General features: G+C 39.2%; 2 protein-coding genes across 3 annotated transcripts in view; one reads left to right on the forward strand and one right to left on the reverse strand.

The window, feature by feature from the left end:
* The first annotated feature begins 2,031 nt into the window (after positions 1 to 2,031).
* Positions 2,032 to 8,206, forward strand: RBIS (ribosomal biogenesis factor). Its single transcript, XM_086695738.1, has 4 exons — positions 2,032 to 2,153; positions 4,267 to 4,385; positions 7,666 to 7,782; positions 8,078 to 8,206. The coding sequence occupies exons 1-4, from the start codon at positions 2,045 to 2,047 to the stop codon at positions 8,147 to 8,149; spliced, it is 417 nt and encodes a 138-aa protein (XP_086551864.1). The 5' UTR covers positions 2,032 to 2,044; the 3' UTR covers positions 8,150 to 8,206.
* The window catches only part of E2F5 (E2F transcription factor 5), a 28,771-nt gene continuing 13,938 nt past the window's right edge, over positions 8,191 to 23,023 (reverse strand). The window contains exons 2-8 of one of the 2 annotated variants that reach the window (XM_086695737.1): positions 17,991 to 18,100; positions 16,677 to 16,840; positions 15,375 to 15,416; positions 14,092 to 14,156; positions 13,247 to 13,514; positions 10,224 to 10,268; positions 8,191 to 8,990 (exon numbers count right to left, since the gene is read on the reverse strand). In XM_086695737.1, the coding sequence (XP_086551863.1) occupies positions 8,881 to 8,990; positions 10,224 to 10,268; positions 13,247 to 13,514; positions 14,092 to 14,156; positions 15,375 to 15,416; positions 16,677 to 16,840; positions 17,991 to 18,100 (804 nt within the window). In that variant the 3' untranslated portion in view covers positions 8,191 to 8,880. Of the gene's footprint in view, positions 8,991 to 10,223; positions 10,272 to 13,246; positions 13,515 to 14,091; positions 14,157 to 15,374; positions 15,417 to 16,676; positions 16,841 to 17,990; positions 18,101 to 23,023 lie in introns of both variants that reach the window. The other variant, XM_086695735.1, reaches the window with a different exon arrangement.

The raw sequence follows: 23,023 nt of genomic DNA on the forward strand, positions 1-23,023 counted from the left end.
TAATTTCACATCATCCCAATACAAAGACACTAAATGCAGGAAACAGCATTCCTCACCAGCTCTAGTTGGAAAATCTTTCAAGGAGGACTGTAATTATCAGCTCAACCAGGACCACTTAATGGGAGAAGAATGGTTCCTCAGAAAGGATGCTGAACAGAATGGACATTCTCTGAAGTGGGCATACTCTATGAATGGCCATCTACACATGGGAAAGGGAAGCACAGAGAAATGAAGTAACTTGTTCATAATCACACTATTGGTTGGTGAGAAAGGTAAAACAGAAATCCATGACTTCTCACTCACACCTCATACAATGCTTCTGCTTTTGCCTGTATAACCATGCTATTTCTTTGCTGGATGTATCTTTATCTCACCATTTCAAATAAAAGAGCCAGTCCCATAAGTTTTCATAAACACTATGATGTCATTCTGTTACATCTATTTGTCTTCCTCATATACATCAGTAACTTCACATTCAAGTAACCATAATTAAACCTGCCTTATTTGCTTCAGTACTTGTGGATAACTCGGGCCTTGTAAAAGATTCTGATGATTTTCTGTAATTTTGGTTTTGCCCCCGCACATTACTGGTATTTTATACCAGCATTTTAAGTTGTTTTTTAAAAGTCACTCTTAGGGGCACCTGAGCGGCTTGGTCGGTTAAGCGACCCACCTCGGCTCAGGTCCGGATCATCAGTTTGAGCACTACGTCAGGCTCCGTGCTGACAGCTCAGATCCTGGAGCCTGCTTCGGATTCTCTGTCTCCCTCTCTCTCTGCCCCTTCCCTGCTCATGCTCTGTCTCTCTCTCAAGAAATAAACGTTAAAATTTTTTTTTAAAAAGTCACTCTTGGAATACAATATTTGAATAAACACACTGACAGGTAATTATTTCTTTCTTTAATATATCCCCTAGTTTTTTGTGATGAATATTAACATAATAACACGATTTATTGTATAAGCGGCTCATCTTCCTATAAGCAGGCAAGTGGCTGTTTGGGCGGAAAATTTGACCCAGAGCCAACCCACAAAGATCCTAGTTTGGTTTTGTTCAGTACTAGTTTTGCGAATGCCGGTCGACAGCTTAAAATATGAACCTTGGTAGCTAGTATCTTCCGTGCAAAAGGAGAGTGGAATTATGGCTTTATTTTGATACTTAGTGTAGGCTAAACTCTTGAAAGTAATAAATTGATATATGAATGTTAGTACTTCTACATGCGTTTAAAATCTGGATTTTCCTATGAATTCATCAAAATAAACATGTGAAAACTTAATGAGGAGTTCCTCTTAGTAGAATTGAATCAGTTTTCTAGAAAACTCAACCCAAAATGTCTTAATTGAGAAATACACACGAACTCACAACCAGAAGGCAAAAAATGTTTCTTCTAAGTTTTTCTAAGTTCCCTGATAATTATTCTCTTTTTATATTTTCTTGTACCTCGGCTGTGCTGTTAGAAATTCTCTTTTTGGAGCAAGGAAACTACACGAGAAAAGCATTCCATCTCCTCGCTCATTCCAAACGTCCCCTTTCGAGGTTATAGCCCCCATCTCTCCAGCCAACAAGGTTCTTTGCACCTCCGGCCAAGCCCCGGACACCACCCAGAGGTGCGCAGCGCCACCTCCTGGGAGCTTGGGCAGAGCCAGTCAGGAGTCTGCGGCAGAGGGCCGACCCCTTGGTGACTGTCTTTAAGGCTCGGAACCTCAGAAACGCCTCAGTGCTTTCTGTGCACATACCCATCAGCCCTGGAAGTCCTGCTTGGCTGCGTCTCCAACGCCTCCAGTTTGCCGGAGCAGCGTACGAATCCTCAATGCTGCCTAAAGTAAGGGATGCTCTAGGGGCGGGATTTCCCATGGTGGGAGGAACTTCACCCTGTGGGCGGGGCTTCGCTAGGTTTGGAAGGAGCTCAGCATTTGAGCAGGCTCTATGGGCGGGACTACGTTACGAGGGTGGGAACCCGCTCCTGAGCGGAACTACGTTTGGTAGGCGGGGCTTCGTCTGCGTCAGGCCGCGCTCTGTGGGTGGGACTCCGCTCGGTGAGCGGAACTATGGCCTGTGGGAGGAATTTTGACTGGCTCCTTTCCCCCCGGAACTTCCTGGATCGTGTGTGTGCAGATGGCGTCGCTTGGAGTTTGACGTGCTGCACGAGGTTATCGAAGTTATGGTAAGATGTTGATAAATTTTCTGGCAAACTGTCGTGAAGTTTCAGGGGGTTGGGACAGGACCGGTGGGTCTTGTACCGCTGAGGCCCGGCGGCTGGGTTCCATCGCGCGCGGCCTCAGGGCAATCCTACTGGGCAGCGGCGTGCCTGCTGGCCGAGGCCTGAAACCAAGGTGCCTTTGGGCCTTAAGCCCTTGTCAGGGTACCAGTATTTCGTTGTCTCTTGTCATCCCAATTTTCACGTTGTTGTCAACAAAATTTCAGTATTGCCTCAGCCACCACGGTATTCCCTTCTCCACGAACCTTTCTCAAGTCCACGACTCTAGTAGACCTCTCCCTCTTGTGTCCATTTGTATGCTTCATGTAGCGACACATATCATGTGTCCGTGTTTGTATCACATACGTGTTTTTGTATTGTCACATTTATAGCACAGCTGGCACATAGTACGTTATTAATTCTAGATGAGTGATTGAATTTTTGGTTACTATTGGAAAGAAGGATTTTAGATTATTTAATTGGGGGGATATGATGTGTATTTTCTACTTCCTCTTTAGTAATCATGAATTTCCTATTGTGTTGATGTCTGGCTTTTTTTTATAAGTAGGAGGAGTACCGTTGGTGCTTAAAAGCATTGCTGTCCCTAAGTAGTTTACTGAGGCTAGACATTGAAGGAGAATATAAATTTAAGTCCAGAGATAAAAGTTGAGGAAAGGAAAGAAAGAATGTGCAAAGTGTCTTCAGACAGCAATTCGTAGGCTAGGATGGGTATGTATAGAGAGGTAGCAAGAGATGTGTTTGACATATTTATGCTAGATTTGGGGTTCTGGCAATATACCAGGACAAAGCTCACTGTCGCTAAGGCATGGGAAAAGTCACTGGAAACTTTTAATATCGGAGAGGTTCATCGCACAGCACTATGCATAGACTTGAATGCAGATGGCTTAAGCCAGGGGTTGGCACTCTTTCTGCAAAAGGCCAGATAATAAATACTTTAGGCTTTGTGGACTATTGTTGTAGCAGGAAGGTAGCCACAGACAATACATGATCAGGCTGACATAATTGTGTTCTACTAAAACTTTACTTACAGAGACAGGTGCCTGATCTGATTTGATCCATTGGTATAGTTTGCCAATCTATGGTCCAACCAAATGGACCTAGGGACCATGCTGGTAATACAGTCCTGAACTAGGCAGTACTATACTATGTTTCTGTATTGGCTTTATTTGTATATGAGAGACCAAATCACATGATGTTAGCTCTGGATCTAATCTTCCTGGCTTTGAATCCTGACATTTCTTGATTACTAACAGTGTGACATTGGGCAAATTAGCCTTTCTGCATCAGTTTTATCTATAAAATGGGGATAATAGTACCTCCCACAGTGTTGTGCAGAGTAAATTGGCTAAAGCAATAAAATATTCACATAGTGCTTATACACATTTTAAAACCTCAATCAATCTTAACTATTAATATTTTAAAAATTTTCCTCATATGCATTGTTAAAGCAGATTTGAAAGATATTTCTATGGTAAAATTTACAGGCTACGTGCATGTTTAACTATAGAGCAAAGAAAATATCTAAAATTTCACAACAAGAGCCATTCACATAGAGGTGATATGAAAGTTGTGAAAGTAAGGTAGGAAGTGCAGAATTAAGGACTGATTTTGAAGAAGTGTACATAGGAGAGAAAGGCAAGTAAAAAGGAATGAAAAAGGAAGAAAGGGAGAGGAGTCCATCCTAAAGTATGATAGGAACCAGAGTGGTATAGTAGTATATAAACCAACAGAAGGATGGATGGTGGTGGTTAATGTTGTCATATGCTGCAGAGAGCTGAGAAAACAATTGTGTTGATAGTATTAATGAATTCAACCCGCAGAAATTAACATGGTACTTCCTATGGGCCAAGTATTGGAAATACAGAAAAGAATTAGGCACATACTCTGCATTAAACAGCAGAAAACTTAGTAGTGACGAAAGACATTGAAATAATTTAATACGTACAGCAACTTTAAAAAATCCAGAGTAAGATGGAATTTCTTACACTAAATTGGTACCTTTATTTTAAAAACTTAAATTGAGCTTAATTGAGTTCCGTTTCTTTTTTCCCTAGACAATGGCCAAGAGCAAACTAAGAGGACAGAGGTCCAGAAATGTATTTCATATAGCCAGCCAAAAAAACTTTAAGACTAAAAACAAAGCAAAACCGGTTACCACTAATCTTAAGAAGGTGAGTATTATTTAAGTACTCTGACAGTATCGTTTGCAAGCCAAGCATAGTTGTAAAGCCACTGAAAAACTCAAAGCTATTATTTAAAACAGGTTCTTAGCCTTCCTCACAAAGGCAAGATAATTTTAAACATTTGGTTTTTTTTAATGAGAAATTACCCCCCTTTTTTGATGTATATGTATGAAAAGAAAAAAGCGCTTTTTTTTTTTTTCTTTTTAAAGACAGAGAAAACACGTGAGTGGGGGAAGAGGGCCAGAGGGAGAGAGAGAGAACCCTAAGCAGGCTGCACACTCAGCTCAGAGTCTGACACAGGGCTCGATCCCACAGCCCTGGGATCATGACCTGAGGTAAAATCAAGAGTCAGACACTCAACCAACAGAGGCACCCCAAGAAAAAAGCACTTTAACTGCAAATGCATGAGGCTCCAAAGAACAGTTTTAAAAGCTTTATCAGAGCATAGAAATTATCCAAAACCATGGTGTGGGAAACAGTTCTTATCTCTGACCCCAAATATATTCAAGAACCTCCTGACAGAATCGAGACATGAAATGCTGATCGGCACCCATTCTTTTTCTTCTCAGTAATTCTTATCTCCCTGATATCTAGAACTCAAACAAAAACCTATAAAATGAAGATAAGATACTTCCTTAAAGTGCAAAATTGGGAAAGAAAGGAGTTTATTGTGGTTTTTTTGTGTTTTTTTCCTCAAAATATTTGGGAAATGGGAAATTTCTTCTTCAAGATTAAGTAGATTCTTTCAGGAAATTCTTCAAGAAAATGTTTTCAAGTTTAAGTAGTAGGTGGAGTCAGGTCTCCAGGACTTTGTAATTGGCAAAATAGTCAAAGATATGTAACACTTTATCTTTCAGTTTTCATGAACTAGCTAAGTTAAGCATTTTGATGGAGCATTTTTATGACTTAGTGAAGGCTATAAAGGAAATAAAGCTAGGTGATATGGTGGGGTAGGGAGTGACAGTTTTACACAGGATTGCTTTCAAAGTTGACATTCAAGCCAAGATCCAGATGGTGGGGAGCAAGTAATGCCGCAGGATTTTTTACCTCAGGACCCTGGGTTCGTCGTCTCACCTCTTCAAAGAATGAAGAGGTGTACATAGAAAATGAGCAGCAGGCAAAGGTTTATTATTAGAGTATAAGATTGGAGTGTAAGAGTAGTAAGTAGGAAAGCTGTCTTTACAGGGAGGGGGCATTCAAAGTGAATGCCTAAGGACTGTAGGCAAGGGTCCTTGTTACCTAAGGTTCTTGTCACCCCCCAGCCCTTCCCCCTTGTTCCTTCTCAGGTGTTATACCCTTACTGGCTTGCAGCTCTTGGTGCTGTATTGTCCATTCCTGATTGGCTCATTTCCATCGTACCAGGGGGTGGCCTATGGTCGTACTTAGGTCTTTTGTCAAATACCTGAAGGAAGCCTGAAGGGGAGTAGGTGGGGCCTGTTACTTTAAGAGGAACCTTATGCCTGAAGGGTTTGCTGGGGTCAGACACTCCCAACATTGTTCCAAAATAAGGGTTTTTCCCTACCAGGGACCTCAGGTCCTAATCTTTACCTCTCTGCCTACTGAACCCTATCTTTTCCTTATCATAGTAATATAAAGCTCCGGAAAGTGTTGGGAGCGGCACACTTTAGGCAGAGAGAATAACAAATGCGAAGGCCCCATGCTGGGGAAAAACTTGGTGTATTTGACTGACAGGAGATCATATTGTTTGCCTAGAAGTGCTAGCCGCTTCGTGTATGCTAATGGAAAGATATATAAGGGAGGGATATCTGGGTAGGCCACCTGGTTGGGGAAGGTATCAGATAGTTTTCTCAGAAAAGTGGCCTAATTTACTAAGTGGAGGTCTTAAGATTGCCAGGCACTATATACATGGTAAGTTGAAGTTTGTGATCATGAATTGAAAGTGAAGCCAGCCAGTTAGATTTTCTGCAGATTCAGTTTTAGGCTCAGAAAAAGCTGTCAGTTGAGTTTAACTAGTTTGTCAAGCAGGTTTGATTAAGGAAGAGAAGGAAAGTTAAGAGAGTAAAGGAGTGATTGATTAAATAATGGTCACGGAATCTGGGCTGGCTAAAGGAAAAAGTGATGATACGGAAAGTGAAAAATAGTGAAATTGGTGGGAGATTTCAGGAAGATTGAAGAATTGTTAATAAGCCAAGTGAACTTGAAGAACAGGAGGTGTTACAAGTTGCAGCCAAAGGTAATCCATGGAAGTGGATGGCTGAGGTAGGTAGTGGGAAAGAATCTGGGAGTTGAGGACCTGAACAGACTAAGAAACTAGAGGGTTAGGTTTTTTTTTTTTTTTTTTTTCCAACGTTTATTTATTTTTGGGATAGAGAGAGACAGAGCATGAACGGGGGAGGGGCAGAGAGAGAGGGAGACACAGAATCGGAAACAGGCTCCAGGCTCCGAGCCATCAGCCCAGAGCCTGACGCGGGGCTCGAACTCACGGACCGCGAGATCGTGACCTGGCTGAAGTCGGACGCTTAACCGACTGCGCCACCCAGGCGCCCCAAAGAGGGTTAGGTTTTTGTTGAAGCCCCTCACCAGGCATGAGAGAGGTCAGTGAGCTGAGTTTTGAGATCTTTTGTGAGGGAGCAAGTAAATGTGTTGGCAGGTGACAGTAATGAGGAAAGAGGTATTAGAATATTCTGATGCATTAGGGGCAGAGTTTTTAAGGAGAAATGGTTTCAGAGCAGCAGTGAAAAACAAGAAGATTTAAAGAGAGGAGGGTTGTAAGGGAAATTGTCCTCAGGAGACTGGAAGGGACTTCTGTTAAGGCAAGGAGGTCAAGGAAGGATTCTGAGATGGACTGTTAGAAGGAGTCTAAAGTGGAGCACCTGGTTGGCTCAACCAGTAAAGCATGTACTCTGGCCGTCAGGGTCGTGAGTTTAAGCCCCACACCAGGCATGGAGCTTACTTTAAAAAAAAATTAATTAAAAAAAAAAAAAGAGTAAAGCATTTGATCCAGGTTCCTCGTTTTACAATGAGAGATGACTGTAGCCTAGGATTGTGGTCATGTATTTAATGTGCCTATACCATGTCTAAATATGATGTATGTCCACATAATTCTTATTTTTAAAAACACAGAACCTTTTGTCTAAAACTTCCCAGTAAGACCATAAGAATTTTTGTGTAAATTATCTCCACAAATGGGTAGGGTTGATGAATTTTTACATTTTTAGGTTTAACAAGATTAAATTAAAGTTGGATATATTTTATTATTTGTGGTTACAAGATTGTAGATTAATAACCTTTTTTTCTTTTTTAAAAGATAAACATTGTGAATGATGAAAAAGTTAACAGAGTGAATAAAGCTTTTGTAGATATACAAAAGGAACTTGCACATTTCTCCAAAGGACTTTCCCTTGAACCTCTGCAGAAACAGCTGGTGAGTGTGAATCATTTCCTTTTGTTACGGCTAATAAGCTAAACTCTAACTTTTTAAAGCCTGTGGTTTGAATATAATTTTTAGTATTTGGCTCTCTACTATCCTTGGCTCTGTAGTATATATAGCATATTGAGTCATTCAGACTCTAAAACATTGAGTCCAAATACGAGAATTTACTGTTCTGTTTCCAAAGGTATGACTAGAAGATATTAAATTAGGTAATATATTATATACAAGTCATTTTTGTTGACTGTTGTTATCTACATTTTTAAATACAATATTTTTCTCCCTTCAGATTCCTCAGCAGTGTCATGAAAACGAATCAGTTAATGTTGATGAAGCAACAAGATTGATGGCTCAATTGTAATACACTGGTGATACATCAAATACCCCAAGACAACCAATAAATTAAATGTTTTATACAGTTTTATTTTTAAAAATCTTGTTAATGTACAAGCATTGGCACATTTTAAAAACAAACTACATAAACAGATCTTTCCTATAATCTAGGAAAGTGGAATGTCAGAAGTCAACAAAATGTGATAAACTTAAAGTGCTAAAACAGAAGGCACTTCACAAAATCTGTTCACTGAAACAGTTAATATATCCTAGTTTACATCCTTCACTTTATAAGTGGCAGTGAATGTGTTTTTGGATTGGAGGACACACAGAAATATGGACAGTTTCGTGGCAGTAAAAAAATATAAGACAAGGGATGAGCCGCTGGCCAACTTTGTTTGTTTTTGATGACCTTAGTCTACTTTAAATTTCCTCTCATAAGAGGGGAAAAAAACAGAAGGATTCAGAATTGGAAGAAAAGGTGAAATCCCAGAATGTAATCACTTAAGGGGGAAGGGAGGGGATTTGTGGGTATTAAATCACTTTTTCCCCTGAAAAAAAGCCTTTGTTTTTATGGTTGAAAAGAGCCCTTTGTTTTTATGGTTGAAGTTTTGTGAAGTAAAAAAGAAATTATTAGAGAACACTTCAGAATCAGTGAACTAAAAAGGTGTTACATTCATTATTTTAAATACTTAGGTTATTAAGAAGTCTAAAATGTTACAGTTAGAGGTAGATAACAGTCCCAAGTTTCCATGGAATCTAATAATTTAGTATCTGGACATCAAACAGATCACAAACTCCTTCATTATCATCTAAATTAAAGTTGTAGTCATCTGCCGGGGTAGGAGAAAGCCGTAAAAGAGGAAACACTGCAAGTAAAACAAATTCAGTGTTAAACATGGTTTTTATATTACAGTTAATGATGTTTAACAGAATACTCTCAAATACATCTATCTAAATATCTAAAGAAACTATGTTTCTTAATGTTATATAAGAATTTTTAGGAAATAATAGAAAAAGTAATCAAATTAACAACTTGTGTTTAGTGTATATTTTGAAAGATTCTCATTTAAAGATAATTTATGCATAGGTATAGTTTAAGAAATAGAGGTTAAAAATTTTTTTTATTTAAAAAAAAAATTCGTTTTAACATTTATTCATTTTTGAGGGACAGAGAGACAGAGCATGAGCGGGGGAAGGGCAGAGAGAGGGAAACTCAGACTCTGAAGCAGGCTCCAGGCTCTCAGCTGTCAGCACAGAGCCTGACACAGGACTCGAACTCACGAACTGTGAGATCATGAACTGAGCCAAAGTCGGAAGCTCAACCGACTGAGCCACCCAGGCGCCCTGAGGTTAAAATTTTTGTTGGCTGAACTTGTCACACTAAAATGTATGATTCAAAAACAGTGTCAAAGTATTTCCTCTGATCTCTGCTAAATAAGCTCCTACTTTGAAAAGAGAAATAGGAACTAGACTTCATAAATACACTGATGTTTTGTTTCTACAGAAATGTTTATTCTCTAAGTGGTTATTGTACCATTTGCGAATTTAACAGTTGCAGTTTCCTAGGTTCGGCTATATTTGTTAGGAAACAGGACGGAATCCAAGAATTTACAGGAAGGTGAAAGCCAAGAGAGTTATTAAAGTAATTATAATATTTTGTAGCAATTGATTTTTAAGGATTATTTCAGATTAGATGATGACATGGCTAATGTTAGTAATAGTTCACATTGGTAGCTTGACATTGGCCTTTGTGGGCATATTTACAAAACCGGGTTTTGAGATTACCTATATATTATTTTACTTTTCTTGGCCAAATTCTTCAGACATGAAAAAGACTAGTGGACTAACAGTTTAGAAATTTATTCAGTGAAAGTGATAAGCATCCCCTTATTGGCCTTTTTCTTTTCTTGAAATGCAGTATAATAAAAATTGAAGGATGCCTATGATTTACTTTAAAGTGGGAGATTTTTCATGAAGCATCATAGGATGTTAAGCAGTTAAAAAAATACACATTCTGCATTTCTTTTCAATCTTTTGCCACTTATAAACTCTAGAGAAGCATTATTGATATTTAAGTAGTAAAATTTTAAACTACTTACCATCAGAAGACATTAACTCATCAATGATATCTCCACTAATAGATCCTGCTGGAAACAGAAATATGATAATAAAGTTTTGTTACAGTTCTATTTATATATTTTGACAGTAAAAGGCAGTTACTTTAGGAAGCTTGGGTGGCTCAGTCAGTTAAGCATCCAACTCTTGATTTTGGCTCAGGTCACGATCTCACTATTCATGGGATCTAATCTCACATTGGGCTCTGCGCTGACAGCACAGAGCCTGCTTGGGATTCTCTCTCTCCCTCTCTGCACCTCCCCCACTCACATGCATGCACATATGCACATTTTCTCTCTCTCTCTCTCTCAAAATTTTTTAAAAGGCAGTTATGGGGCTCCTGGGTGGCTCAGTCAGTCAAGCATCCAACTTCAGCTCAGGTCATGATCTTGTGGTTCATGAATGAGTTCAAGCCCCATATGTGCTGACAGCTCAGATCCTAGAGCCTGCTTCAGATTCTGTGTGTGTCTCTCTCTGCCCTTCTCTCTTTCTCTCTCTCTGTCTCTCTCAAACATCAAAAAAAGGGCAGTTATTTAAAAACAGCATATATTTAAACAGTAGTGTTTAAAAAGTTAAACACTAGCAGCTTTTATTAAAGTATAGAACTTGACAGAGGCCGGAAGGCCACAGAAAGGCCAGGCTAATGTGTTCTTGTTCAGAAAAAGCAGAAAGCTGCTGGTGAGAGATAAAAATTAGATACTTGGAGTTTGTAAACCGGGCTAAATTCATCATTAGACAGTGTGGTATTTGCTGAAAATAATAAAAACACACAATGAATGGCAGGTGGCCAAGATACCATTTTCATGAGCACCTACTCTGTGTTTGGCATTACTTTTAACTTCTAAACTCAAGATGTAGATCAAAAGACTCCTCATCATTCTCCCAAAACTGACTCCTTGGTTTTACAAAGTCAGTAGTACTGTAATTCTCCCAGTTACCCAATCTCAAAACTTCAACATTACTTTCCATTCCTCTAATTTATCTCCGGATCTCACACATCAAAGTTACTTATTTTATCTTACCTAAACAATACTTCTCAAATCTCTTCTTTCTCTTTCCAATCCCATTGTTATCACCCATCTTAGCCGTAATGTTCTTTTATAGTTCCATAACTGCAGACACCATATATTCATTCTCCATTGCCTCTAATCTCTTCTGTTTCCCAGGCCAAAAGCATCTTCTTGTTACTCCTGTACTCACCAGTGTGCAGTTTCTAAGTTGCTACTTCCCTGCTCACAAATCTTTGGCTTATTGGCTAAAGTTCCAACTCAGTCTGATATTCAAGGTCCTCTCTAAAATCTGACCCCAAATTACTTTCTCTACTATTTCCAAATACAAAACTATATACAGAAACTGCTGAAAAAAAAATTTTAATGCTTTGTGGAAGCTGACTTACTAATGGTGTCTAAATTAAACCACAGAGAGCTTGTCTGTCTTTAGATTTGCCCCCATTAATTATAATTAGATCATAAACTTTTTTATATATATATATATTTTTTCAACGTTTATTTATTTTTGGGACAGAGAGAGACAGAGCATGAATGGGGGAGGGGCAGAGAGAGAGGGAGACACAGAATCGGAAACAGGCTCCAGGCTCCGAGCCATCAGCCCAGAGCCCGACGCGGGGCTCGAACTCACGGACCGCGAGATCGTGACCTGGCTGAAGTCGGACGCTTAACCGACTGCGCCACCCAGGCGCCCCGATCATAAACTTTTTAAGGAGTACACTTTGTTGTGCACGCCCCATTCTATATCTTAAGTATAGAAATACTTCTAGAGGAAGGAAAGGAGGAAAAATACTGTGTCCAGTTAGATCTTTATAGCCTCACTCTTAAGTATTGTGAATTCCCACAGTTGTAAGACTTATGCCACATTCTAATGAGACACATCCCAAAGGTAAAAATAAACAAATTGGATTGTGTACAATGTAGCTTTTAATGATCTGCAATATTACATCTAGACTGGCATGACTTAATTCATTCAGCAACTCTCAGATATTGAGAGAATATCTGCCATGGGCCCTTTATTTGGAATCAAATTTAGATGTGGACGGTACTCCTAATGCCCAGTTTTTGGAGATTTAGCTATTTTCATTTCAGATTAAACAATTTAGGAAGGCAAGATTTCCTAACTTGGAGTTGAGACCATTTATCAGCTATAAAACTAAACTTTCCAAATAAAAAGTATAACAAGGAATATGAAGAGGCAAATATCACTATATTCTACAGTAGTTTGATTTTTCTTAAAGGTAATTGGAACACATTTCAATAATTCATCCTAGAGTGACTAAAGAGATGAGTGACTAAGGTTTACAAAGTAAACGTCTGATAAAAAGTTGATAATGTGGGGCGCCTGGATGGCTCAGTCGGTTGAACTTCTGACTTCAGAAGGTCATGATCTAACCGCTCGTGAGTTCGAGCCCCATGTCTGGCCCTGTGCTGACAGCTCAGAGCCTGGAGCCTGCTTCAGATTCTGTGTCTCCCTCTCTCTTGGCCCCTCCCCTGCTCACACTGTATCTCTCTCTCTCAAAAATAAATAAACATTAAAAAAAAAAGTTGACATGCAAATATTAATGGGGGGGGGGGGGAGAGGGGGGAATGAACAAATTTCTATCAATTCCGAACATGGAATTCTAAGGAAAACTGCATACGTAGGTCCATTAACTATCTTTTCCTTGCTCACAGTATTCATAATGCTACACGGTCTTAGCCACATTATACTATATCCAATTATATATGCTGAATATACAATCAGATTGTGTGTGTATATCACCTAAAAAATCTGTAATAACAGAATTAAAGCAGGATCTGTTTTTAAATTTTCCTCATAATACCTATCCCAGTGTGTCCTGTGTAGGAGACACTATATACTTCTTAAGCTTACCATTTTTCCTCCTGTGTTTGGTAATAGAATGACCATAGCTGACAAATTCAGAAAAGCTCTCCAACTTAATATGTTACTCATATTTTTCCTTCTCTACTTTTTAAAACAAAGGCTCTAGACTCACCTGATGACAAGTCTGTGGCTGGAGTCTGTTGAAGATTTTGGCTTCTTTCAGAGACATGTTGCTCAGGCAGATTCTGAGTTGCTATGTTGGATTTCTGTGGAGTCACTGGAGTGGAGGGCTGAGAGGAGGGTTGTGTGAGGTCATCAGGTGGGGGAACAGGAAAAACCACAGGCTTAGACGAATTGGATTCTTTATTTATAAGCAGCACGTGGATAGGTCCTGAATGACTCTTTAGATTGATCTGGTATTTCTTTTGTCCATTCTGACCCTTTAAGGTTATTGGGTATAAACAAAGGAATAAATATTAACATTTCTAACTACTTTGGAACACCAAAAATTAAGATAAGCAAAGCTATAAAGGACTAATTGTATATATAACATAGAATTATAGAGTCATAGAGTCTAACATAGAGTCAATAAATGTCTTTGACTCAACTAGAGAATGTTTTGAAAAAGACCCAATTTCAAGCAATCTGGTATGGTGGATATTTAAGTTGAACTTTTTTCCTCAGCTAGGATTGCTGTATCAGTTATAGATATAGTCATTTTAACTGACTTTTTAAAAGATTATTGATTATATCATTACTCATTCCTTAATATTTTCTAGCTCAAAAAAATCACATAAAACTTTTATACTCAAAATGTTAAATGATTTATTCAGTCACTTCTATAATTTTACTAAAGTACTAAAGACATACAAACTCATATATAAATACTTTCAGATAGAAAACTTAAAAGCAGTATTTGAAAGTGTTTACACACAATTAGCTCTTGTTCAGCTAAAGATAATACATTTGTCCTTCTTAAGACAGCAGATCCACATTAAGAAAAGTTACCCTGCATACCATTTCTGGAATAGGTACCTCCAGCTGTGTACCAGAAGGTGCTTGAATGGCCAAAAGTGTATCACCTGATGAAAAAAATTTCTAAGTTTAGAAAATACTATTGATCTTGGAATACAGTGGCAAGAATGTGAGCTCTGGAATCAGAATGCTTGGGTTTGAATCCCAGGCTGGGTAACCTTGGGCTTTGGTTCCTAATTCTGTAAAATGGGGGGAATAAACCTTACTGCATAGATTTCTTTTGAGGATTAGATGAGGTAATATATGTAACAGATCTGAGAAGAGGGTAAATACTCATCGCTAGTTCTATTCTCATGAACAAATTTGAATCAAGTTAATTTTGCTTTCATTCAGTCTTGCATAAAGTCTGAAATTCCTGAAACTGTTAGCCTCAACACTGTTTACTTGAGATTTTTAAATTACTTAAGTGACTAGGGATACTAGAAATTAGGTATGATAGTGTGAAATCTTGAGCTTAAGTGAACTTAATTTTAAAGCTAAATTCTATAGCAGACTGTTGAGCTGAAAATTAAAAATACTTTCTCAAACTTTCTTAGAAAGCTCAGGATATATGGTGGCAGAGTAAAGCAATAAAGCCACACATATTGTCAACATAGCCTTGGAAAGTCAGATTTCACTTGGCAAGGTGCTTGGCAGATTTTTTTTTTTATGTGCATAATATGCATGACTGTTTAACAGGCCATACATGACTAATATAAATATGTATACAGAATTTCATTTTACTTGTATTATAATTATGGGGTACAGCCTCCCCCCCCCCACACCAATGTTATTAATACACTGTATTGTCCTGTCAAGGGGAAAACATGGAGGCAGGGGATGGGATGGACAGGGTTAGGAGTAACTGTCCTGGTTATAAAATGGATTAACCTAACTCTGCCCTCACTCTTTCTTTGAGTTCATTTGTGACCAGCACACTGCACATGGTTTCTAAACAGTGCCAGTGAGAAATATATTTGATCAAATTTAATCACTGACCCTACAATTCTGTGACTTTGAAACTGTTTAATCTCCCTCTGATTTAGCTGCCCCTCCCACACAGTTTACACCCACCAATGCAGGCAATGAAGTGAAAACTGTGCAGTTACTGTCATGAGAACGGAAACAAAGGCAGCCTATCACTACAGAGCACTGTAGAGTAACCCAGAACGTCCACAGTTCCTGAAACTAATGACTTAGGGTGAGTGTGTGGGGGAATTTTGACTCACTCTCCGCTAAATAGGTTGACCAGAGGAAGAATGTTAGGACAAACAAATAGTACTTACCATTAAAGCAATTACAGATGTCTTCATGAGTTACATAGGAAAATGTACTGCCATAAGAGTTAAGGAACAACATGTATACCAAGGTCTCGGCATTTAAATTAAGATAATAAATCTGCAGGCCAAAATAAACAAAATGACCAAGTGCGTGAAGGTGTTGCCACACATGGTCAGATAAAGGACGTCTTTAGTCTGAAAAGGCAAAGATAAAGGTCCGTAAGAGGGGTACCATCCTTTGCTCTAAGAAGCCACTTTTGATTTTTCTGACATTTGAGTCCTCCATATTCCTCATGGAGACAGGGCTTCTGGGGCGGGAAAAGAGCGATGGGGAAAAGGATGCGGTCAGCAGGAGTGGAGAGCAACCATACATGTCTCCACATTGAGAATTTTCCTGGTCATGGTTTAGGGGTCTGGGAATGGCCAGAATCTTGGAAAGCAGTGCAGCAAAGTCTATGATCAGCTAGTTCAATGGTTTTTGTGTTTTGGGGCTCCACAAGGTACAGCCTGAAAACCCCATTTAAGTTATCAAATTGTTAAGGAGCTTTGGTCCATAGAAAAGAAATAACAAATGAGATCATGGACTTATTCAACAAATTACAAAACATAAGAAATTGGATACAGTAGTCAAAAATTCATGAGAGGTAGTAGAAGATAAATGCAATTAAGAGATTCCATAAGTATCTAGGTAAGTTTACAAATCAAGAGTATCATGTGTATCTAAGAGAACAGTGATTTTTAGGAAACACATGAAGTACATCACTAATTTTTTCCCACAACTTAATATGATGGATACATAAGCCTTAGTCCCCAACCTCAAGTAGGTTGTATCTTTCCGTTAATATTAGGCAAAAAAGTATCCTGGATTGATTGCCAGCCCATGATATTTTATTTTCAAGCCAAAATTAATTTTTCAAAACTTGAGAGGTAACTGAATTTTTACCACTTCAGAACACTGAGCACAATTATTTAAATATACCTGTGCATTTAACAATTCCTTCTAATATTCAGAGACCCCCTAAGCACACTTTAGCTAGCATGTTGCATCCTATTAATGGTAGATTTAAAGCAATGACTTTTTTCCTCAATGCAACAAAGGAATAATGTTAATAGATGTACTTTGTAATTTTAAGAGGTAAAACGTTTCAAATATTAGTATAAATTATTAGAATATTATAAAATTAAAATACTTTACCCACTTAGAAAACTTTGTGAAACATTAGAATAAAGTAACTGATCTTCAGACTGGAAGAATGCATTATATACATACATATACTACAGCTACATGTGTAACTTATTTAAAAGGATATCTATTGTTAATCGAGTCGTCCATCACATTTTTGATGCTTTGCTGTAGCCACAACTTCTGCTGATCAAGTTCTCTTTCCTTCAGTTCTAGATCTTCAATTTCAGCTTTAAGATATCTTAATCTATCTATGACTTCTTTAGTATTACAGCCAGCACCTACACCTCTTAAAAACGTATGAGAATCAGTATTTCCAGTATCAGACCCAGGTTAACATCACTTAATTTTTATAGTAATAGAACTGAACTAGTAATTCATTCAAGACAAAAATCTTTACACTCTTCTAAAAATCAAGCATTAAAATCCTTAGAAAATTTAAACATCGTACCTCTGAACATATTTGCTTAGAAAATTTATTGGCAAGAACAATCAAATCACAAAAATTCTCAGTGGTTTTGCCATACAGAAAATAAAAATTTTCATAAAGTCAAAAAAAGTTCTATGTTCTAATGGTGTTTTTCATCTAAAAGGACAGGCTAGTGACTGGCACCAAAAGGATGTCAAAGCTGAGGCATGTAGGTGGCTTAGTCAGCTGAGCGTCTGAGTTCGGCTCAGGTCGTGATCTCATGGCTCATGGGTTCGAGTCCCGTATTGGGCTCTGTGCTGGCAGTGCAGAGCCTGCTTGAGATTCTCTCTCTCTGTCCCTCCCCCATTTGTCTCTCTCTCTGTCTCAAAATAAATAAACTTAAAAAAAGAAAGAAAGAAAAGGATGTCAAAGCTACATAGTTACACCTGGAAGTCGCATGATATAGACTGAGATGCTGGTAAATTACAACCTTTTAATATTTTGGTGAGACTCTGGCTTTAAAACAGAACAAAACAAAAGAAAAAACTAGGGCCAAAGAGGACGAATTTGCAGGACAGAAAGTATTTTTCACATTCAAACATACAACCATACAACAGTTAATGAATGACAACATGCATTTCAATCAACCACTATACACAAGGTCATACTCCTATATATGGGACATAGTTCCTATTCTTAAGGAGTTTATATTAGTTGGGAAGCTAAATGCTCACGCAGAAAGGGATCAATAATACAAAGCAGTATGCAGTGTGTGCCAAATGAGTAGCTTGAGGGAGAAAATAAGATTTGAATTTTCAGTGTGTAAATCAGACAGTGGAGACAGCAAGGGAATATCCCAACATAGGAGTCACATACAGAGGCCCAGAGCAGTGTCCAGGGAAAGATGAGGGGCCTGTTGAGAATACCAGGCCAAATGAGAGGGACAGCCAGACGGTATAAAGGTCAGATTTTATACAGCATCAGGAAGAAAAATAAAGGTTTTAGAGTAGGGTATTGGTTTGTAACTTACTTCCATTGTATACTATTTTTTGACTTTTTTTCAATCAGGTCAATTCCCTCTAAGACATTGGTGATATCATAAATTCTTCTTTTTTGCCTCACAGCCAAAGTATCTGCAGCCTGTTTTTAAAAAGGGGAGGGGGGAGACAAAGAACAATGAAATAAAGGGCAATTCCTATTTTAAAATTAAAAAAAGGTTGATTATGAAGTTCACAGCATGAGAACCCAATGCCAAATTTAACCAGTATGTTCAAAGTACTCTCAAAAATTGCAAATACCAAAGAAATTATCCCATTTAAAAGCCAACAGATGTTAGAATGGGAAAAAAATATATAAAGGGTCATGACACAAAGCCCACAAAAATAAAAGAACACAGTGAGAATACTTCATGTCACCTTATGGACTAATCCTGAGAAGGAGCTCCTGATTATCTACCCACATCACTTCCTATTTTATCTGTTCATATACAGTCACCTAAAAACAGCCTTTATTGTTTTTTGAAACTTTGAAAAATTATATCTCAGCAGCTTGTTAGTAATTAAGATATTTGGGGAGTTCTAAATTATACACACACTTCAGGGGCGCCTGGGTGGCTCAGTCGGTTAAGCGGCTGACTTCGGCTCAGGTCATGATCTCGCGGTCCGTGAGTTCGAGCCCCGCGTCGGGCTCTGTGCTGACAGCTCAGAGCCTGGAGCCTGTTTCAGATTCTGTGTCTCCCTCTCTCTGACCCTCCCCCATTCATGCTCTGCCTCTCTCTGTCTCAAAAATAAATAAACATCAAAAAAAAATTTATAAAAAAAAAATAAATTATACACACACTTCAGTACCTTGAAATACGCTATCTGCATTTTTTAAACTCACAATGAAAATGGAGGAGTGAATCATGCCATCCCAACACAAAGCATAAAATCAACAAGAAATCAAAATTCATAGCACTAAGTTGTGGTACCAGCAAATATTATCCAAAAACCTGGTAGTCTGACTAAACAAAAGTAAGGTCAACAAAAATATTTCATGCCACCATGACATCAATAAATGCAGGAATGTTGTACTGTTTGTACTGTTTCTCTGATTGGTTCCCACTCACATTTATGAGCTTTGTTCCCCAATGCAACAGACACAATCTTAAAAAAGAGGTTATCCTGGGGCGCCTGGGTGGCTCAGTCGGTTAAGCGTCTGACTTCGGCTCAGGTCATGATCTCGCGGTCCGTGAGTTCAAGCCCTGCGTCGGGCTCTGTGCTGACAGCTCAGAGCCTGGAGCCTGTTTCAGATTCTGTGTCTCCCTCTTTCTCTGACCCTCCCCTGTTCATGCTCTCTCTCTGTCTCAAAAATAAATAAGTGTTAAAAAAAAAAAAAAGAGGTTATCTACAGCTCTTTTTCAGGGTGAGTTAGACAATAACCTATCTTGAATGTGGAGTCACACTGTAAGAGTCATGGTAATAATGAAAAAACACATTCATGTCCTTACTGACAATATTCAGCACATTATCCAAATTAATGAACAGATTTTAGCTTCACATTATTGTTTGCCAGCTCCCCCAAAGCATTATTACTTTCTTAATTCTTTAAAAACATAGCTCTACACACACACACACACACAATCCAGGAAAGCATATTTTTGCAATCTGGACTTACTTTCTACAGGGAGCAAGTGTGACCAACTTCATAGGCATTTAATGTCAATTCTACCAATCCATTTCTTGTGCTACCAAAATACCAAGTTACCACTGTGCAATTATTCAGATTTTCAGGAAGGGGATCGATCCATGCCTCAGTCAATGGGCCAGGAGAGTAAGTAGGATATGACAGAGAGAATGAAGAACCAGAAACTGAAGCTCTGAGTTCCCAACTCTGATTAGTTTAGTTCCATCTCTTCTAGAGAACCAGAAAATTAAAAGGACTAGGCATGGTTTTGTTGACTTCCTCTTTCCTTGCACTTAGCTTAGCAGTTTCCTCCCCTTCATAAAGTTTCTTGAGTTCGAAGCTGTTTTTCTAAAGAGAAATAATCTCCTGCAAAGTTAACTATAAAAATCTGAAGTTGAGAATTCATCTCACTTCCCTCTGAAGAGGCCCTCTTAAGAAGTAACCCAGAGCACTCCAAGCCAGCTCTACCCGTATCTATGTACTCACACACAAAAGCCTTCACAACCATAGCAATTGCTCACTGGTTAGGGTATTAGGACACGTTTGTATAAATTAGATTGCAAGAGCAATCACAGTCATCAGGCAGAGAGCCATCAATGCTCACTTTTAGCTCAAGACTTTTTACAGTTGATAATCTATCAGGGTGTCTGGGTGGCTCAGTCGGTTAAGCATCAGACTCTTGATCTCAGTTCAGGTGATGATCTCACAGTTGTGGGATCGAGTCCCATGTCGGGATTCTCTCTCTCTGTCTCTCTCTCTCTCCCTCCCCACCAAAAATAAATAAATAAACATTTTTTTAAACAAAGAATAAAGCTTATAATCTATCTAATTTATAATTTATTATGGTTTAACAATTACAAATTTTAGTCCTTTAATTTCCAAAACTAAACATTATTTCTTAAATACTTTTCTATTTAAGTATATAAACACATAAAGGACCAGCATATACAGAACATATGTCTTAAAAAGGATCTCCTGGGGTGCCTGGGTGGCTCAGTTGATTAAGCATCTGACTTCGGCTCAGGTCATGATCTCGCGGTTGGTGGGTTCAAGCCCCACATCAGGCTCTGTGCTGACAGCTCAGAGCCTGGAGCCTGCTTTGGATTCTGTGTCTCCTTCTCTCTCTGCCCCTCCCCCCCCCCCCCCCATGCTCTGTCTCTCTCTGTCTGTCAAAAATAAACATTGGAAGAAAAAAAAAAGGGCAATCTCCTGGAGGCTTTTATTTAGCAGCCCCATCTTCTTTGGATGTTAGGTTCTGGAGTTAGGCACACAGAGATCCAATCCCAGTGCTGGCACTTCCCATCTTCAGCTGGTCTCAAACTCATTAAGCCTCATTTCCCTTTTTGTAAAATGGAGTAATAACATACCTGAATTGTAGAGACTCAACTAGATAATCTAAGCACAATGTCTGCTGCATAATTAATACTTCAATCCTGGTAAGTAATAGCCTCATCATCAGATACAGATTGAAGCAGGGGATCATGGAGGAGATTTAGAGTTTTTGTGTATCTTGACCTATCACGTTGTATGTAGTATTTTGAAAAATTGTATGAATTCTTATAGTTTTATGAAGTAATTCAAGACATCATACTTAATGGAATCATAAAATGAATCACAACCACCACCTTCATTTGTTTAGCACCTGTGATGTGCCAAGCTGGTTCTGTGTCTCACGGATAGAGTAGTAACAGAACAAAGTCCCTGCCTTCAAAGAAGGGAAAGAAGGTAATAATAAACAAATAATTATGTTAGGAGGAATGCATGTAGGGACTGTACTTAACAGAATTTTAAAGCTCCCTGAATAAGGAAGCATTTGAATTGAATGGAGAAAGTGACTGCTGACAAGCAGCAGTCAGAACATCTGACAAGCAGCAGCAAGAACAAAGAAAGGCTCTGAAGTGGGAATATGCTTACTTCCTTCAGGGAAAGACAGGAAGTCAGTATGGGCAGAACAGTGAGTGAGAGGGAGAAGAGTGAGAGAAAAGTGGGAAAAGGAAAGAAGGGAGAGAAGATGGGAGGGAGGGTGGGAAGGGAAGTGAGAGAGATAGAGACAGTAACACCATATGCCAAGGGGCCAGATCACTGGGGTCTTGCAGGCCATCGTAAAGACTTCAGCTCTTACTCCCAGTGAAATGGAAAGCTACTGGAAGGCTCTGAGCACATGGTGATTTGGTGCTATGCTTTAGCATAGAACAGGTTCATTCTGGCTGTTCTGGGTAGAAAAAAAGAGGCCAGCGAGAAGGCAATGGCAATAATCCATTCAAGAGATGGTTAGCTGCTTGGATGAAGGAGGCAGCTGTGGGCGTTGTGAGAAATGCTGAATTCAGAATATATTTTGAAGATATAGCAGGTAGTAGATCTGAGAGCAGAGTTAAGGGTAACTCCACAGTTTATGACATGAGCAACTGGCCATGAGGAAGACTGCAGAAGAATAGGTTGGAGGAGACCTATTGGTTTCCTCCTTTGGCTCAGGAACTTGGCTTTGAACAATTTGACCTCCAAGGGGAGTAGTTCGGAAGACCACTGGACACGAGAGTGTGGGGTAGGACAAGTCCAAGCTAGAGATACAAATTCAGTAGTCATCAGTAAACAGACATTTTAGGTCACAGGGATGGAACCCACTGGATTCACCTAGCAGGTAAGCACAGAAAGAGAAGACGTCTAAAGGCTTAGCCCAGCACACTCCAGTGTTTAAGATCTGGGAAGGGAGGAGCAACTTGCCACTGAAGACAGAGAAGTAGGAAGAGTGGGGTCTTGGAGGCCAAGGGAAGAGTATAAGTAAGAGTGACCATGTCAAGTACTGCTGTCAGGGTGAGTCAGATGAGCATGAGACCTGATCATGGATTTGACTTTGGCAAGGTCACTGGTGACCTTGGTCAGAGCTGTCTTGGCAGAGTAATGGAGTCAAAGCCTTAACGGAGAAATTCCACCAGAGTGGAAAGAAAGCTAGAGTGGACAACTCTTTTGAAGAGTTCTGCTGCAAAGAGGAACAGAATAGAAGAATGGGGCAGTAGCAGCAGGGAGTTGTGGGGTCCGGCCAGGAAGTTTTTCCCCTTCCTTTCTCTTTTCTTTTAAAGATGGGAGCTGATTCAACATGTGAGTTGTGCTGATAAGAACTGCCCGGTAATGAAGGAAGAGGGATAATTAACCATGCAGGAGAGAAGGGACAGCTGTCGGTAGGCACAGGGGAATGTGAATCAGACAGGCTGAGGAATAGCCTTAGATAATAATGAGGCATGTTAATAACTGAAGTCCAGCCGAGTGACCAGCGCAGATGTAGGTACGATAATAGACAAGATAGGAAGAGAGACTAGACATTTCCTCCTGGTTGCTTTCTATTTTCTCCTAAGTGGAGGCTAGTGGAGGGAGGGGGGTGGGGGAGAAAGGGAGGAGGAGGCA

The sequence above is a fragment of the Puma concolor genome, chromosome F2, assembly GCF_028749965.1.
Source record: "Puma concolor isolate L17-30 chromosome F2, mPumCon1.1.hap2, whole genome shotgun sequence".
Taxonomy (NCBI): domain Eukaryota; kingdom Metazoa; phylum Chordata; class Mammalia; order Carnivora; family Felidae; genus Puma; species Puma concolor.

What these genes read in the sequence shown, in the direction of transcription:
- RBIS (XM_086695738.1), top strand. Translation starts at nt 2,045, where the DNA reads ATGGCCTGTGGGAGGAATTTTGACTGGCTCCTTTCCCCCCGGAACTTC. An exon ending in GTGCTGCACGAGGTTATCGA is followed by an intron (nt 2,154 to 4,266) that starts AGTTATGGTAAG and finishes TCTTTTTTCCCT; the next exon opens with AGACAATGGCCAAGAGCAAA. An exon ending in AACCTCTGCAGAAACAGCTG is followed by an intron (nt 7,783 to 8,077) that starts GTGAGTGTGAAT and finishes TTCTCCCTTCAG; the next exon opens with ATTCCTCAGCAGTGTCATGA.